Consider the following 20208-nt stretch of genomic DNA (forward strand, 5'->3'; position numbering starts at 1 on the left):
AGGAGCTGGAGTGAGGTATACCACACAAATCAACCTGAGCAAGATCATAGTCTTGCTCATAAATAAGCATACAATGCATCACAGAAGCACGTAAGGGTAGGAATACCCCGTGTGTGTCATCATCTGGCTACCAGGCCATTTGGTGCAAGCATAGATGGGTAAGACCACTAGGTAAACATTCTATGGGAACAACAGTTATGCAAATCCATGCATAACTAGAGGAATCCAGCCAAGAATGAAACCATAGCTAGCCTAAACCACTCACTAAGCACCTACAGCTAGCTAGGCCATCAGATTATAGACAATTACCTGTCTATATATTTTGTCAACACCAAAAGGTCACTGGAAGTCCAAGATTGGACCAAGCCATTGAACAACTAATCCATTCCAGTCAGCCAACACAAATCATGGCAAACCACAGATAGGGGAGCAACCAGGACAGCAACACAAGTACTGCTAGGGCCACCTCAACCCTAAGCCAGCACAATAACCTATACCTCATTATCCATTTGGATTCGAGAAAGGGCTAGGGTACACAACCGAGAGTTGGCATCCATCTAGCCCCGTCACAATTAATTAGATGATCACAACCGCACAAGCAGCTCACATCACTTATCCACTTCAGTAAAATTCAGGCAACACAGTATAAGTGAACAAAACAAATAAATAAAAGCACCGGGGCTTTGCAGTGATCCAATGGATCAAGTGCAAGCAACAGCAGCTTGCATAAGCCAACAAGCAATACCCACCAGTGTTAAGTCTCGTGTGATACACACACAGCACAGAGTGAGCAACAGTGAGCCACGGACACCAAGGAGCAGCTTTTACAAGCAACTGATGATCATATGATCACCAGAAGCTTGCTAGAGCATGCTACTGCATGCTAGAACTCAGTCCAAGTAATTAACACATGAACAGATAATTAAGTAACTGGACAACTGCATCACAGATAAGTGCTTCACAGGCAACCAAATAGATAATTAAATGAATATATCCAGAAGCACACCCAAGGCAGCATGAACCTCTAAATCAAGGTAAATATGCACCACACGTGGTGCACATCGTTGAAACCTACAGATTAACCAGCAGTAATGCCCAACCAAACTTACACAGGAAATTGAGCACAAGGGACAGCATCTCAGTGCCCTGGAACTTGCAATTTGCAAGGTTTACACTTGGTAATCAAGTCAGGGCAGTCAAATTGAATACACAGGAATTCCTAGCCAGAATAGCAATAGAGCAGAGGCACAGGGAGAGATTCAAGAAATGCATAGCAGTAGCAGCGCAATAGCACAGCCACACAGCACAGCAGCATGAGCACAAGCTAGCAAGCCGCAGCAGCAACGCATCGGCACGGCAAGCATCTCCACATGGAGGATGAGACCTGTGGCCGAGCCAGATGTAAGAGAGAAGAGAGTAGCGCAGAGAGGGAGAGAAGGAGGCGAAGGAGTACTCACTGGTGGTGCGTGATGAAGGGCGCGGCCATGGCGGCCACGGCGGCACACGCCGGGGGCACGGCAGCGCCAGGCCAAGCCAAGCCACAGCAGCGCCGCAGCTACCAGCAACCACGGCGTGGCACACGGCCGCACCGCAGCGCCAGGGACGCCGGCGAACGGCGGATCTTCGCGGATCCGTGCGGCCGAGGCGCAGATGCGTTGGGGAAGAGTCGAGGTGGACGCGAGCGTCAAATCGACGCGGACCACCAGGTCCGCCGTCGAGAGGCGGTCCAGATCCACATCTGATCGTCGCCGATGATGGCCGGAGGCGGCCGGAGCAGGGCGACGACGGCGGAGGCGATTTCGGTGTCGCGGGAGCCCGAAAGGGGAATTAGGGTTACGGGGTAGAGGACGACGAAGCGACTGGGTCGGTTGGACCGAGCCCACTGGGCTGGTCCAACCTAACCAGCTCGGCCACCTGACAAGTGGGGCCGAGGGGTATTTTGGGCATTTTCCAAAATACCCATTTAAACAAGAATTTCCAAGAATTTTATAAAATAAAATAAACTCCAAAAAATAAATAAAAATATGAAAATGTATCAGCATAAAATTCTCTACCTAAATAAAATATCAAAGAGAATTTTTAAAGACAAAGAAGAATAAGTCTTAATTTGATGATTTAAATAATGATTTAAATCACACATATAATTTTCAATAATAAAAATAAGTCCATTAATGCCTTTGGACTTTAAAACACCTTGACAACATTTCAAGGTTGGATTTACCCTAAATCAAGTATCCCTAAGATGTTCTTAGTATCTAACCTCTCATAAAATAACAACGACATCGGAAGGGGGAAACAAACCCTAAAACTGGAATCATGCATTATTGCTTCTTTAACCATTGCCCTTATCGGACAATGATGCTATTTTTCAGAACAAGAGGACAAGGGTCAGTCCATACCTTCCAACTGCAGAACTTTGCAGTGTTCAGGCAAGTTCATCACTTGCTCATGTCATTTGAAGTATTTTTATCAAAGTACTTGCAAAGTATTATGGTTATCACTATTGCACAAAAATCAAAACCACTACTTTCATAACTATGAATATGACTATGTGGTGGGCAATGGAACCATGGATTGTGTTGATATGGTGGAGGTTCCATTGCACGGGTTTATATCCATCTAGGATTAAACAACAAATGTCGCCAAGTGATTCTTGTGCCGTAATACCCGTGTTAACCATAAGATCCGGAGTGGGACGGAGTAGTCAAAAGTGTTTCCACCTCTCGTTCATCAACGGATGCGCTTTACCGTAGTACACTTGTAATCCAAGGGGGCAAGCTGGTGAGGCTGGGGAGTCCTAAGTCCCCACGGCATAGTCCGTAGTACACTTGTCGCCCGAAGGAGCAAGATGGTGAGGCTGGGGAGTCCTAAGTCCCCACGGTATTGCGGTCTATGAGGGATTGTAAGGTGTCCGGAACGGTCTATCCATGATGATAGGGGAAGGCATATGAATGCCCGGAACGGTCTCATCATGGATATAGGGGAGGACAATCTTACAAAAGGGTGGGTGTTCGAGGTAGCGGAGGAACATGATTGGCTAGACCTTATACCGGGCCTCACACCGAAGGAAGTGTGGACGGGAAAGCTGCCCGGTTGGCACCAAGGTTAAGATCTCTTATGGGTAAAGCAACACACCTCCGCAGAGTGTAAAGAATCGTGACTCGTCACTCCCCGTTCCGGGATTGAGGAACTGCGAACGCGGCCGGAAAGGAGCTCCATGAAGTTCTAGTAAACCGGTGAAGGCCGACGGACATAGCTCTTTGAAATAAAAGCAATCTCTTGAAGAAATGTTTACCAAAACTTGCATTGGTATTAGACTTTCTGGTCTAATATCGTAGCTAGTGCATTAAACACCTCTTATCTATAATGAACTTGTTGAGTACGCTCGTACTCATACCACTCTTAAATCCCATGCTTAGATTGTCCGAACCGTCCGGAGGAGGACTACGACAACAATGAAGGAGCCGAGGTTATCGGCTATGATGCACCCGACCTCTCGGGAGGAGTTGAAGGCGTAGACTACATCATCGTCTACGGATCCGGGGAGGCTTCCGGAGAAGAACAAGCCTAGAGATATCTGAGGAGTAGTAGTAGCCGAGCAGCACAAACTCTCACCATGTAGCTGCTCGATTAAATAAATGTTTGTTTAATGAGACAATAGTATTGTAAGTTAAGTTGGGTTCACCTCGAACCCAGGAGATTTCCTCTCAGGACCCAAGAGGAGCTCCGAGACGACTTGTGTATGTGTATTGTAATAAGATGTGAATGAGTTATGGACCTTGCTATGTTCTGTTGTACTACTCTGAGGGATGTAATATTTGCGGAATGGTACTTCGCGAATGTTATATCAACGACTGGCATACTACAACATGCAGTGGTATGCAGGGTCACCACAGAAGACCCAAACTCAGCAAAGATACTGAGGCAGGACACTGGAGGTGAGAACAGCAGCAGCACGAGCATCCTCATCTATCCACTGAGTGTACTCAGTCAGATCCAGCCGGTAAGTCGCAACGGCAGTAGAGTGGTCTTGGACCTTCCGGTCATAATCAGCCAGAGCAGCATCATCAGCACTCTTGGCTGCATCCTTATCTGCCTGAGTAGCATCAGGGGCAAGGGCAACAGGTGGCCATGCAACAGGCACCGTAGGAGCAACGGGGCGCGGCGGACAGGAGACCTCGCCGGAAAGCACACCCCAAAGACGAAGACCGCGCATGTGGACGCGCATGAAGGAAGCGAAATCAGGGTAATTCACGCCATCAAAGATCACCTGGCAGCGAGGGATCGCAACATAGCCCGAGGAAGACATATATGTATCTCTTTTTTCGCTTTTTTTTACACACGATCTGGTCAAGGGATGGCCAAGGCCCCGGTGAGACGAACTGGCCAAATCCCGGCGAGCAGGCCGATTGACGGCCCCAGTAGTCTTTTCCGGACGGTCCTGGCGGCAGGGGAAGCCGAGATCGGTAGATCAGAGGACCTGGCGTGGGCTCGTGGGACCTGGCGGGCGACGACCTGGCGGGAGGCTGGCTGGCGGCTGGCGGGTGACGACCTGGAGGCGCGAAGACCGGGGCGAGGCAGGAGGCTGGAGGGCGATGACCTGGAGGCGAGATCGAGTCGGGCCTAGCTGGCGAGGACCTGGGCGGATCGATGGATCGAGGCGATCGAGGACCTAGCGTGGGCCTACCTGGTGAAGCGGGCTCGTGGGAGCGGGCGACGAGGCGACGGGGCGACGGGGCGAGGACTCGTGGGAGCGGGCGGCCTCGTAGGAGCAACGAAGCGACGAGGCGACGGGGAAAGAAAACAGCGGCCAGATCGGGAGATCGATCTCGATCCAGAAAGGAACAGCGACCAGATCGGAACCGGCAACGAAGACCGGGGCGAGGTGGCGGCTGTGACGAGGAGAAAAGAGGAGCTAAACCTTCAGCTCTGATACCATGATAGGAATAGACAGCTTGTATTACCAGAGGGCCAAAGGCCACAATATATAGTACATGTAAAGGCGCAAATATGCAGGAAGCCCCCTAACATATGGGGAAACTACAATATACATGTATACTCTAACAGTTCCTTCTATTGAGGCTCCACGCTAGGGAGATACCCGGATGCACCCGGTTTCATAAAAAAAATTAAAAATCTATTTAAAAGTCTCAAAAAGTTGAAACTAATTTTTCATGTACATATTATGTTCTATTATGTTGATACTTGTGTAAGTTTTTATGGTAAAATTCGATTATACGTGCCTACACAAAAATGATAAAATGTCCAAATGACACTATAACAATTGGATGTGCACTGTTCATGGAAATAGGAAATTATATTTTCACATTTATGTGTAGGTCACACATCGAAGATTTTTTATGCCGAAATCTGCACAAACAAGTGTCAACATAGGATATACATGAAAAATATATTTCAATTTTTTCTGAAACTTTGATCTATCATTTTTGGAATTTTCAATATAGGGTGCATGTGCACCCGGGTGCAAATCTACCACCTCCGGGCTAGGCCTATTATTATAACTTTTTTGTTTTTGTTTCTGAAGGGCCTTTGATGTTCATGTTTGATTTATCTTTGTCAACTTATTGTGCTCTTTTTACATTTGTCTTGAAGTTTATCACATTAGAAAACATGAGTACGTCAGAAGTTTTCATTTGAATTTCCCCTAGAAAGAAGATCCCACGTAAGGAAAACGTAGAGTGAAATATGTAACTACAATGATCTTTCCGAACAGCGAAACTGTCACACTAGCGCATCAGCTATTTTCTTATTTATTTTCTGAGCATGAGCAAGCCCATCACCTCTTTCGGTACAAAGAATCTCTTATTTACTTTCTGTGTATGCCCAAGCCCATCTCCTCTTTGGGTACAAAGAATAAATGAATAATGTTGAGGGATAAAAGAATAAACATACAAGAAAAAATGGGGTCAAAATCTACAAGGCTTGTACCCTTCGTATCTTTGTTATCAACTTATAAGTCCTCAAATGGGCCGCTGGCCATGGAGTGCTTATTGACAAAATTATGAATCTTCTGTAGGGCCTGACTTGTAGCAGGACATTACATCAGAGGAAAATTCGTCTAAAGGGTGGATTGGAGAAAGCATGGAATGTCAACTGCACACAAAAAAATTGACTCGATATTTACAATACCTCAATCGCGATATAAGTTGGGGTTAGCTGAGAGACATCTCCATGACCATGTGTAGCTGCAATATCTGCATAGATAAATGGAGACACTAATTTTCTGCTGAATTAGAAATTTGCTCAGGCCCAAATAAATGGTGACCCTGTTTATCTATGAACCTAACATACCTTCAAGTGAAACCCTTACATCGAAATTAGCATAAGCATCCCCTCTTTGCTCCGTAAGCAGGCTAAGTTTTGCGAAAGCCTGTGGAGCAGACAAAAGAACTGAGTCATGCATGTTAACTAGTGGGAACATGTCTACAACCAATATACATGTAAAGGGTTTATAAAAGTGCATGTATGTTTACTGCAATTCTTTGTTGTGTCTCATCTAGTGTTTGCACACAAACACAACAACAATATCATATTTTACTGTCATAAAGCAGATCAGTGATAAAGATACATTGTAAGCATGCTAAAACACCCAAAGCAGATATCGGCGTGATCAAACAACTTAGTTTCAAGGAATGAGAGCAGCTACCGCTGTGTATGGATCATCAGATGGCTGATCTAGAAGGGGGCGAGAAGCGGTCCCAGCTTGCGCAATTTGTTTCGCAAGCGCATCCAAAGGCACATCCAACATGATAGAGAGACCTTTCTTCATGGTACACCTGAATAAAAATAAATAAAAGTTGACTGAATAACCCTTGCACAGTGATAGGTAGGTTTATCGTGTGCGACATTCCATTTTAGCCGTGTGTGATCGCCCGATATGTACTAGTGCTCGCAATTTGTCAAACATATTTTCAAATTCGTTCAAAAAATCCGAAAAGTAAATACCTGTATTTTGGTTTGGCGGTATTTTTTCTCGGTGGTACCCAGAAAACCCTGTGTAGGCGTATATATTTTTATTTTCATAGCTAGTCTCCTATACACAATTCAAGGAAAATTACATGCCTTATCTCGATTCAACTAATCTTATTTAAAACGGAGATATCTTGTGTATATTTTTTCCATCCGAACGGATATGTAGCTCATGTCTTATAGATAGGTAGCGTGTAGTCTTTTTTATTTCTTTAATGTACAACAGATGGAGCTAAGTAATAAATAGAGTTGGCCTAGAGAATCAATCTAAGGTTGGGTGATTAGGACGGTGGTTGACCCCCAGCTCACCAGAGTTCAAATCCCAGATATGACATATGTGTGTCTCATAAAGGCGGAATATTCATTCAGTAGAAGGTGACGTTCCCGTCGACAGCGAGGTACCTGTGGTGAATTCGTCAATTTCAAGATCCAATCCGCCGGCTCAGTCTTCCGGAGATGCTCATAGGGGTAGAGTGTGCGTGTGTGCGTTCATAAGTGTGAGTGTATGTGCGTGTATGTGAGGGCCTGCGTCCGCACTGTGTTTAAAAAAAATAGAGTTTTCCTAACTGAAGGTACAACATCAGGACTTCTTTGTGTCCAGATAACAGACGGCTGGCTGGCTACCAGACTTCTTCTTTTCGGTAGGTGTGCTAGTTTATCGCGTTATGCGCCGATACATATTTCATCTATAGATAGATATTTTAAAACTCCACCATTAATATAGGGTGTGTCTAAGTCAGAGTCGACTGAAACTTAACTTATGTCGCAATCGAATTACATCAGCATGCGGGCCAAAACAAAGTACAAACAACAGCTAGCACGAATCTTCAAGTAGAAACAAAATCCAACAATTGAGCACGTGATTAAGACATAATCTACGTCTTAACTAGCTGAAACTTGGCAATTTCGTTAATATATATATACTTAATAAATTTCATGTGTTATACCTCACATGTTATATGGACGTGTCAAACAGGGAGTGGTGTTTTGGAACATGGGAGCATATGCTCCCTCTATTTTGAAATTTATCTTACACATATTTTGAATTTCAAAAAAATTGAAACAAAAAATTCGCACGTATATCTTCACGTGCTACACGCTTACAAAGTTGTTTCATAAAAAATGGACTTGTCATGTGACGTGTGTAAAAAAGACAAAATTCAGCGCTAAAAATAATTCTTTTTACAAGATAAATTTTCTCTTTTTTACATAGACCATAAATTTTTTTGATTTTTCGTGAAACTTGACGAATGCACATATATTATGGAGATGTACATGTAGAATTTTTTGTCAAATTTTTTTGACAACTCAAAATATAATTTTTTGGTATAGGGAGCATACGCACCCGGGAGCCGAATTGAATTTCCCTGTCAAACACGACTATAATGTTAAGTAACTATTAATCTCTAGTTAAATCACAGCCGTAACTTTTTGATCTAACTATCAAAATAAGTAGGATTGTCTCGCTTAACGTGGTGGATCTATACTTTTTATAAAGCAAAAGCCCACTAACTGCAATTAATGTTAGTCTATCTCTATATGCAAGCTATCCATATCATCTATTTCATTAGCCAATCAAATATCCATGTCATCTCCACTAACATTAATTATTGATGTATCCTTCCATGCAAGCTATCTATGTCACCATTTTTTGATTAAAATGTTCACATAGTTAATTTATAGCCATCAAATATAAAAAATAATGTGAATTAAATTAAGCATCTCAACTATTTTGGCCAATTGAATATTCCATACTTCTACAGACAATTCATATTACATATGTAACCATTTCATTTAGACAATATAATTTCTTAGAAGATTCCCGCTGCAACGTGCAGGGTATCCTTCTAGTTTATTAAACATCCGCATATTGCTTCTAGTATGGTTGAACTAGTATATCTGTTATAATATTTGAGTACAGGAACAAAAAGTAGTGTCAAAAATACCACTGAAAATTTATCAAACATATTTTTAAATTCGTTCAAAAGTTGTCAAAATTATTTAAATTTGACAAAATTATATAAATGCATGTATTTTTGTTTGGCAGTATTTTTTCTCGGTGGTAACCGGAAAAACATGTGTAGACGTATAAATTTTTATTTTTATTTTTACCATTCATGCATAGCTAGTCTCCTATACACAATTCAAAGAAAATAACTACACCTGTTATCTCTCCATTGATCTACCTCTTTATTTTAAACGGAGATAGCTCGTGTATTTTTTTTCCATCCGGACGGATATGTAGCTCTTGTCTTATAGATAGCTAGCATGTAGTTTTTTCCTTTTCTTTGTACAGCAGATGGAACTAAGTAATAAATATAGTTGGCCTAACTGAACGTATAAGATCAGAATTTCTTTGTGCTGTCTACACAATGGACGGCAGGCTACCGGACTTCTTCTTTTCGGTAGGTGTGCTAGTTGATCGCGTTTGTTATACGCCGATACATATTCCATATATACATAGATATTTTAAATATTCACCATTAATATATATACTTAATAAAGTTCATGTGTTATACCTCACATGTTAGACGGAGACTATAATGTTACATAACTATTAGTCTCTAGTTAAATCACAGCTGTAAGTTTTAGATCTAACTAATAAAATAATTAAGATTGTGTGGCTTAACGTAGTGGCTTTATTAGATATTCGTATATTTTTTAGTATATAATATATAAATAAAAGATGTTGTGGCCACTGGACAAATGACCTGATAATTTGTACAGATTATTAATACAGAAGAAAATTTACAAAAAAACATAAGTAAATTTACCCAACTCCATTGTTTTTTACATTATTTTCACCTTTCCCTATTAAGAATTTTGTAATTTTAAATAAGTTCCATAAGTTTATTTATTTCTTTTGGTCATTTTCATTGTTGACGCCTTTGCTCCCTTAATTGTTCATAACGATTATGTGCGAAATTGTCACCATGTCATTATGGACTTTGCTTTTACGTGAGAATGGAATGAAATATATGCTATTTTGATTTGATAAGTTCCATAAGATCCTATGGAATAGGAATCTTTGACTCCAGGCTCCAAAAACTAAAAAAAAAATGATAAAAAAACAAAAATCTACCTTTTAAGTTATGAATGTCCTGAAAACTACATAGGATGCATCTTTGCGAGTTTTAATCATGAGTTATATCTTGATGTGAGGAAAACAAAACAAAAAACATGAACCTTCATAGTGAATAGTGCATGTGCTAGGAAATCATGGCACATCAGAATTGGACGGGTACATCGACTACCACAATTAAAAGGATAATTTGCCAATGACCTATAATTGTGATATATCTTGTTATAGAGCAACATGGAGCAACACGCCAGTTCCATTGCGTTGAGATAAAACAATGATATTTAGAAAAGGGAAATGCCAATGATATCTTTGAAACTAGAAACCCCAATGGTTCCCTGCACACTAAAAGCAGCGCTAATATTACGCAGACCACCACTGCAAAGCATGTAAATTTTACTAGTCGAAAGCTTCTGGTTTTTGAAATATTTCAAAATTTTACGTCAATGTTTCAAGAAGTTCATAAAATTTATTTTATAAATACATTCGTATGTCCTGAATACTCATGTGTAGTTTCGGAAAAAAATGTGTCGTATTTTGAGCTACAGGAAAAAAACAAATTTATGGTTGTATATATGGATAGTTTTGTCATAAGTTTTTTTTCCTATTTTCTATAGTTCATAATATAACATATTTTCCTCCAAAATACACGCTTCTTCCAATCATGGATCGATTCCAGTTTGGATGGAATTTCCAGCTGGCTCTCATCTCACCTTGTCAGGCAAGCAGGAGCGATGTACTGTAGCCACTTACAACCTCGCATTGCTGTACTATAAGTACAAGTGCAAAACTGTGGAAGCCAACAGTGATAGTACTGTAGTAGTTGTTGCTTCCAACTTGCTCCGAGACCATCCTAGCTATGCTCAGCTGCGGAGCTATAGTCTGGCGAGCGAGGGCAGCTGCCCGGGCTCTGCCCAGCATCCTCCACAGAAATTACAGCAGGAAGGAGCAACGATCTCCATGGGTGAACCCATGCCGGCCTCGTCAACGCTGCTCAGATGGCCTCGTCAACAAGCTAAATCCGCCGGTGGACATGCTAAAGAAGCCGAAGGAGCGGGTATACACGCCGACGCTGGCCTACGCCGTGCGCCGGCGTGATCCGGAGCTCGTCGGCCCGGCTTCTCATACGCCCCGGGAGACCAAGCATCTGTCGGACCTCGACGACCACGAGGACTCGCGCACGCACATGTCCTTGGCTTTCTTTTACCGTGGCGGACAGAACGGCGTCGACCCGGCCGGCCTCATCCGACGTGCGCTCGGCGAGGCGCTGGTGCAATACTACCCGTTGGCCGGTCGGCTCAGGGAGGTTGAGGGTCAGAAGCTGGTGGTCGACTGCACCGGCGAGGGGGTGCTCTTCGTGGAGGCCGACGCTGACGTACGGCTAGCAGAGCTGGAGGGGGTCGGGCTCAGGCCGCCATTCCCTTGCTGGGACCAGCTGCTCTTCGACCTGGAGGGATCCAGCGGCATGATTGACTGTCCCTTGCTGCATATCCAGGTAAAACATTAGTATGTCATATTTAGAGCATCTCCAGTCGCGTTCCCCGAAGCGTCTCCCAAAGAGATTTAGGGGACGCCGGCTAAAAAAACGTTCCAGTCGCGTGCCCCAAAGGCCGCTTCGGTCCGGACGTGCTCCAAATGTTGTCCGGCGTCTCTAGCCCATCCCCTGTGTATAGAGTCTCTACCGGGGACGCCGGACACGACTTTTACACTTACTTTTTGTTTGGAGGTCGCGTTTGAGGGACGTGGCTAGAAAAGGGACCTTCTCCAAACGAAAATTTTGTCCGGACGTCCCCCAAACGACTAATCCGGCGCTTTGCCCGGACATCGTTTGGGGGACGCGACTGGAGATGCTCTTAGTGGAGACAATTGGGAAGTTTCAATTAGATATCATGAAATAACAATTGAAATTATTAAATAAACTCTATGATAAGACTTGACAAGCATTTCGATGCCATCCTTGAACGTGTACATTAACCGTCAAACTGAATAAATATTGCAGTATTCCATGGATCCATAATCTAACCAACAATTGGCTACGATATGACCAGGTAACGCGACTGCTCTGCGGGAGCTTCGTATTCGCGCTCCGCTTCAACCACACCATCTGCGACGGAATTGGCATCGCCCAGTTCATGAACGCCATCGCCGAGCTCGCCCGCGGCCTTCCGTCCACCACAATCGCGCCCGTCTGGTCTCGCGAGCTCCTCAAGGCGCGCGACACACCCATGCCTTCCCTTACGCACCGTGAGTTCGACGTGCTACTTCAGCCGTCTCCCCCGGCCGATGATATGGTCATGCGTTCTTTCACTTTCGGCGCATCAGACCTCGCCGCCATCAAGAAAAGCCTCCCTGCGCTCCTCCACGACACCACCACCACCTTCGAGGCCCTCGCCGCGTTCTTCTGGCGTGCTCGCGCCACGGCGCTCGAGCTCCCCCCAGGTGGGAATGCTCCGCTAATGGTCATCGCAAACATCAGGGGCGTTGCTGAGATGAGCCTGCCCGCGGGGTACTATGGCAACGCGATTGTGCCCTCCACGGTGATGGTCGATCCGGCGGTGCTACGTGGCGGCTCGTTGGGTGATGTTGTGGCGTTGGTACGGCAGGCGAAGGCCGCGGTGACCTCCGAATACGCTCGTTCCTTTATACGCGGTGACCAGCGGTACATCCTGTCGGCAAACATGTTCCTACTCTCTGACGCCCGTCGCCTTGGGTTCGACCGTGTGGACTTCGGGTGGGGCGAGCCGGTGTACGCTGGCCCAGCCGACACTTACTTCGGTGTGAGTTTCTTCATCACCGGTAAGGATCGCGATGGAGAGGACGTAGTTGTCGTGCCGGTCGTGCTGCCGCAGCTGGCAATGTATCGGTTAGTCACGGAGGTGGAGAAGCTGTTAAACCTATGAAGTCTCAGTTATCTTATCTACAATTGTATTTCGTATTTCCTTCCTTCCATTTGCATAACTTTCAGTTGGAGCCTGTGTGCGTCATCCTGGTAGATGCGCATTGATAGAGCCCTTGATAGAGCCCATGTTTCCCGACTCTGGGATGGCACGATTAGATCGTGGGTTTTCCTTCTTGTGTAAATATTTCGTTTTCGATGTTGAATAAAGGAAAACGCTCTCATACATAGCGTTCACCTGCTTGCCGGTGCGACGCGAGGGCAAACGAAAATGGCTCCAAATCTTTTCCTAATAGCACTTTCACATGAAAAAGGCTCTTATACATAGCGTCCTCTGGCATCCCCGTGCAACGCGTGGGCAGACGAAAATGGATCCAAAAAGTGTTTCCCTAATAGTAGTCCCACATGGAAAACGCTTGTATACATAGCATCCTCTTGCTTCCCCGTGCGATGAGTGGGGAGACGAAAGTGGCTCTAAACCTTTGCCTAATAGCACTTCCACATGGAAACACTCGCATGCATAGCATCCTTCTGCTTCACCGTGCGATGCGTGGGCAGACGGAAATGGCCCAAAGTCTTTCCCTAATAGCACTTCCACATGGTGAGGTATCAATTTAGCGTATGCCCCAATAGCAAATGATGGTATGGGAGCATATGTAAGCAAATATGTGATGATGCACTGGTAGAAAAATGGCCTTCCGGGAAGCCCCATTAGTCGCCAAAATATAGGAACCGCGACTAATGGGGTCTTTAGTCGCGGTTCGGGTGGCGAACCGCGACTAAAGAGCTGGGCCCAGCGCGCTCGCTGGCCAGCTGGTGGACGGGAGGGCTTTAGTCGCGGTTGGCCAGGCCAACCGCGACTAAAGGTCCTCGAGGCTTTAGTCGCGGTTGGCCAGGCCAACCGGGACTAAAGGCCCATCCCTATAAAAGGGCCTCAGCTCACAAAGCACTTAGCCATTTGGTGCCACTTCTCTTCACAAGCTTCACAAGGGGGTGTAGGTTTGCTTTTGGTTCCTCTTATGCACACAAGGTGTTTGATAAAAATGCCCCAAGAGCATGAAACAAACATGATATGAAGTGTTGGAGCCACACTTGAGCTTCCTTATTTATTTTTTCCTCCTCGATCGCGGTTAGCAACTTGAACCTTTTCATGTGTCATTGATAAAATATGCATGTGTGTAGTTCATTGTTTAATTTATATTGTTTGTAGCTAGTTAGTTTAACAAATGCATGATGGTTAATTATATATTTTATATTATAATAATGCAGATGAATCGGCAATGGATGTACGGTAACCGACTCTCCGGCGAGTTCACTACGGGTTTGAAAGATTTCCTCGTAGTGGCTAATGCGAACAAGCAGGGGGGTTTGTTATCTCGTCCATGTGTTAACCGTAAGAATCGGAAGGGTTACTCTTCCTCAAGAGATGTTCACATGCACCTGCTTCGGCACGGTTTCATGCCAAGCTATAATTGTTGGACCAAGCATGGAGAAAGAGGGGTTATAATGGAAGAAGATGAAGAAGGGGATGATTTCATCGATGAAAGCTATCTTGCTCATTTCGGTGATACTTTCATGGAGGATGCTGAAGGTGAAGGGGAAGGTGAAGAAGAGGCACGTGATGAGCCCGTTGATGATCTTGGTCGGACCATTGCTGATGCACGGAGACGCTGCGAAACGGAAAAGGAGAGGGAGAATTTGGATCGCATGTTAGAGGGTCACAGAAAGGCGTTGTACCCCGGATGCGATGATGGTCTGAAAAAGCTGGGCTGCACACTCGGATTTGCTGGAATGGAAGGCACGGGCAGGTGTAGCTGACTCGGCATTTGAAAACTTGCTGAAAATGTTGAAGAATATGTTTCCAAAGAATAACGAGTTGCCCGCCAGTACGTACGAAGCAAAGAAGGTTGTCTGCCCTCTAGGTTTAGAGGTTCTGAAGATACATGCATGCATCAACGATCGCATCCTCTACCTCGGTGAATACGAGAATTTGAATGAATGCCCGGTATGCACTCGCATTGCGTTATAAGATCAGAGGCGATGACCCCGGTGGCGATGTTGAGGGCCGGAAACCCAGGAAGAGGGTTCCCGCCAAGGTGATGTGGTATGCTCCTATAATACCACGGTTGAAACGTCTGTTCGGGAACAAAGAGCATGCCAAGTTGTTGCGATGGCACAAAGAGGACCGTAAGTCCGACGGGGAGTTGAAACACCCCGCGGATGGAACGCAATAGAGAAAGATCGACAGAGAGTTCAAAGATTTTGCAGCTGACGCAAGGAACATAAGATTTGGTCTAAGTACGGATGGCATGAATCCTTTTGGCGAGCAGAGCTCCAGCCATAGCACCTGGCCCGTGACTCTATGCATCTACAACCTTCCTCCTTGGTTGTGCATGAAGCGGAAGTTCATTATGATGCCAGTGCTCATCCAAGGTCCGAAGCAACCCGGCAACGACATCGATGTGTACCTAAGGCCATTAGTTGATGAACTTTTACAGCTGTGGGGCAGACCTTGTGTCCGTGTGTGGGATGAGCACAAAGAAGAGGAATTTGACCTACGAGCGTTGCTTTTCGTAACCATCAACGATTGGCCTGCTCTTAGTAACCTTTCCGGACTCGTCAAATAAGGGATACAATGCATGCACGCACTGCTTACATGAGACTGAAAGTGTACATTTGCCAAATTGTAAGAAGAACGTGTACCTTGGGCATCGTCGATTTCTTCCGAAAATTCATCCAGTAAGAAAGAAAGGCAAGCATTACAATGGCAAGGCAGATCACCGGCCGAAGCCTGCGGAACGTACTGGTGCTGAGGTATTTGATATGGTCAAGGATTTGAAAGTCATCTTTGGAAAGGGTCCTGGCAAACAATCAGTTCCGAAGGGAGCTGACGGGCACGCAGCCATGTGGAAGAAGAAATCTATATTCTGGGAGCTAGAATATTGGAAAGTCCTAGAAGTCCGCTCTGCAATCGACGTGATGCACGTTACGAAGAATATTTGCGTGAACCTCCTAAGCTTCTTGGGCGTGTATGGGAAGACAAATGATACAAAGGAAGCACGACAGGACCAAGCAACGTTTGAAAGACCCTGATAACCGGCATCCGGAATGGTTTCAAGGTCGTGCCAGCCTACGCTCCGACCAAAGAAGAGAAGGTCATCTTTTTTGAATGCCCGAGCAGTATGAAGGTCCCGTCTGGATTCTCGTCCAATATAAAGGGAATAATATACATGGCGGAGAAAAAGTTCCAAAACCCGAAGTCTCATGATCGCCACGTGATTATGACGCAATTGCTTCGATTGCTTTGAGGGGCTCCTGCCGGAAAATGTTCGAGTAGCCATTGTGAAGCTATGTGCATTCCTCAATGCAATCTCTCAGAAGGTAATCAATCCAGAAGTTCTACCACGGTTACAGAACGATGTGGTCCAATGTCTTGTCAGGCGATATTATATATGTGCCGACCGGACAAGAAGAAGATGATATCTCTTCTTATCTGAACCTTGACGGTGAAGATGAAGGGCGCCGTCAGCAAGATGATGCCGAAGAAACGTCGATAAACGACGATCTTCAAATGGAAGTAGCAACCACCTCCGGCGCCGAGGTATATATATGCATTGAGCCTCTGGTGATACAAACTAACTGATTTGAATAATTATGTGTGTACTAACGCGCGCGACTCTCTTTCTTATTTTAGCCCTCGGCCGGATCGTCGAAACAATCGAGTACGTCGTCAAAGCGTGGCGCAACCAAGACGATGAAACCAGGAGAAACATGCACCATCGAGGTTGTCGACGAGGCAACCGGCAGGCCGCTGGAGCCCCGCAAGAACGCCACCAAGTTTGTCAACCAATGCGGAGCCATTGTTAGAGACAACGTCTCGATCACCGTCCAGGAGTGGAATGAGCCCAAGAAGGCACGAGTTGGTTTCACTTTTGTCGATAAGAGAACAAAAAAAGATTGCTTCAACAAGCTTATGGAACATTTCGTTCTACCTCCGGAATACAACAAATTCGATGAGGAGGGTAACAAGATTGAGGAAAACAAGGAGAGGAGGAGGCTAGTCAAACAGTTCGCTCTTCATAAGATGTCCGCGGCATTCCGGAAATTCAAGCAAAATCTAGCCCATGACTTTGTCAAGGAGAACAAGACTCCGGATTTCAAAGGACAATATGAGAAACTGAAACATGATTGGCCAGAATTTGTGAAGCAAAAGAAATCGGAGCAGTTCCTTGAAATATCGAAAAAAAATAAGGAAAATGCGGCTAAGAAGGAGTACAATTATATTATGGGGCCAGGAGGGTATCGCCTTTCGGAGCCTAGGTGGGAGAAGATGGAGAACGAGCTGAGGGCGCGAGGAATCCATCCAGGTACGGAGGGATGGTACCCAAGGGCCAAAAGCTGGTGGTACGGGCATGGGGGGTCGCTGAACCCAGAGACAGGGGAGTGTGTTTACCGGGGCAAAATAATTAAACCCACCCAAAAGCTTATTGAGGCAATGAGGGATGCTCAAGAGGGGAAGATCAAGCCCTCGGGAATCCTGAACACGGAGGACGTGTACGAGGCATGGGGCACATTCCGTGGAAAATAGGGTTCCCCCAGAACGATGACCTACGGTTACAGAAGCCGTAAGAGAAAGATGGATCGGGAAGCAGATGTTGTGGTGCGGTTGGCATCGGAAATGGATGTGATGAAGAAAACCGTGAGTGTACTAGTAGCCGAAAGAGATGCAGCTCGGGCGCAAGCATGAAGATCATCCATTGGATCTCGGAAGCCAGCAGCGAGAGAAGCAGCGTGGCTTCCACGGAGGCCCCACCGGCTGGTGCACCGACGATCGAAATTACTGCACCGGAGCCTCTGGTGGTGGAAATTACTGCACCGGAGCCTCCTCGCTACCCCGTGGACGATATAAAGGAGATGAAAGAATGTCATCTCGTATTATCCTATCGGGAACATGTCCATGAAGGTAGCCATCGACGTGTGCTTTACCATGTTTACCTGGAGCACTCCACCACAACAACCCCATTCAAGATGGCTATGCTCGTGTCACTGGTGGAGGACATAGTCCAAGGGTTTGAGGACCTGGACATTGACATTGCTACACCTGAAGGGGCGAGAAGACTTGGAGATGTCAAGCGCCAGCTCATTCTATGGCAAAAGAAGTTTATCAAGTTTCCAGGCGAGGCGCCAACAAGTCCACCCCCCTACGGTGGTGGTGGCGGTGGCGGTGGTGGTGGTGGTGGTGGTGCTTCACCTACACCTCCTTCACGTGAGCCGACGCCGCCCCCCATTCACCTCCGGCGGGTAGCAGCCGCCGCCCCGGTCCGCCCCGGGCGGGTGCGTACGCCGCCCCCAATCCACCTCCGGCGAAGAAGCGAAGCAGTCCTGGACTATCAACCCGGACCCTTATGTACCTAAGACCACAAAGGTACCGGAGCCATCACTGAAGCCTCTCCCCACGAGGCCTTAGGAACGTACTGCCGAGGAAGTCGACGCGGCCGCGACTCGCAATTATGAGAAATGGAAGGCGGAATGCAAGAAGAATAGAGAGCCCGAGCCCAAGCAAGTATTTTCTGAGAAGCAAAAGAGCTGGGCTAAGTCATTTTTGAACACACCGTCCCAAGCCGCGAAGAATCCGCCCGACGACTATGCACGTGAACTTCGTAGGCAAGCACTCGCGTTCAAGAGGAACCAAGAGTTGGCGGAGAAGCGAGGAGAAGAAAGCCTTGGAGGAGGCCGAGAAAAAATTAGAAAGGGGGAAAGAAGTTGCCCAGCTCGGGGAACAAAGTAAACAATCGATCGCCCCGCTCATAGTGCAAGCCGCCGGTCCGGATGCCCCCGATATCATAGCAGCTGCGGCAGCACATGGATTGACCGTAACGAGTGCCGTAGAACAAGCGGCCAACTTAGGTATCACTCTTCGTGCACTCGTTAGGCCTTGATGAGGCGCCAATGAAGGACGTAGTATTTACATATGTGGAGAATGGCCCTCTCGTCGAGCTCGCGCAGAAGAGGATCTACCTCGACAAATGAAAGGTCTCGCTAAATTGGTACAAGGGTTACATAAAACTTAAAAACGCCAAAGACTATATTTATGCGGAAGTTAGATATGAGCATCACTTCAAACATTACTATATAACAATTCATCGGAGTGAATTGTTCCAGCTGTTCAATCTGCGCGAGCTCGACAAATCTATCATCAGTTGCTACGTTCTGTAAGTGATTTTCTAATTTCTACCCCATCTCGTTCATTGCCTGCACTATATATATATATATATATATATATATATATATATATATATATATATATATATATATATATATATATATATATATATATATATATATATGACATATTCATACTATACCCGGGTGTAGTTACACCCACGTGTGTTTCTCATAATCTAGAGAGTATCTATCATACCGGATAGTATGTACATGTAGTATGAAGTATATAAAACTATTTTGGAAGTATATATACTACTTTGCAGGCAAGTATGTACATTTTTTTACGTAGACTCATTTTATACGTATACATATGCATGTATTTCGGATATATAGTGCAAACTATGGGTTCACTTGCATTTTTTTCACAAAACTTTATTTGGAGTATCTTAGATATAGTATACGAACATACTCAAACCGATAAAGTATCATAGATACTTCCGTATGGTAGTATATTAGACATGGGTGTAACTACACCCAGGGGTAGGAAGTATTTATCATATATATATATATATATATATATATATATATATATATATATATATATTGTCCTAACTATCTTGTTGTGTACGATATTATGCAGAATGAAGAAGCGGGAAATGCGAATAAGGAACATCCATGATGTTGGGTTCATTGTGTAGGATCACGTTGCATAGAAAACAAAAAATTTCCTACCGCGAACACGCAATCCAAGCCAAGATGCAATCTAGAAGACGGTAGCAACGAGGGGGTATCGAGTCTCACCCTTGAAGAGATTCCAAAGCCTACAAGATGAGGCTCTTGTTGTTGCGGTAGACGTTCACTTGCCGCTTGCAAAAGCGCGTAGAAGATCTTGATCACGATCGCTTCCGGCGCCACGAACGGGCAGCACCTCCGTACTCGGTCACACGTTCGGTTGTTGATGAAGACGACGTCCACCTCCCCGTTCCAGCGGGCAGCGGAAGTAGTAGCTCCTCTTGAATCCGAGGGTCGGTGGTGGTGGAGAAATCCGGCGGAGCTTCGCTTAAGCGTGCGGGATGTG

The 20208-nt window shown here is 45.4% G+C and overlaps 1 protein-coding gene across 1 annotated transcript; it reads left to right on the plus strand.

The window, feature by feature from the left end:
* The first annotated feature begins 10928 nt into the window (after positions 1–10928).
* LOC124708636 (benzyl alcohol O-benzoyltransferase-like) lies at positions 10929–12969 on the plus strand. Its single transcript, XM_047240313.1, has 2 exons — positions 10929–11564; positions 12118–12969. Exons 1-2 carry the CDS (start codon positions 10929–10931, stop codon positions 12967–12969), a joined length of 1488 nt encoding a protein of 495 aa, XP_047096269.1.
* Positions 12970–20208: the final 7239 nt, after the last annotated feature.

The sequence above is a fragment of the Lolium rigidum genome, chromosome 1 (assembly GCF_022539505.1).
Source record: "Lolium rigidum isolate FL_2022 chromosome 1, APGP_CSIRO_Lrig_0.1, whole genome shotgun sequence".
Taxonomy (NCBI): Eukaryota; Viridiplantae; Streptophyta; class Magnoliopsida; order Poales; family Poaceae; genus Lolium; species Lolium rigidum.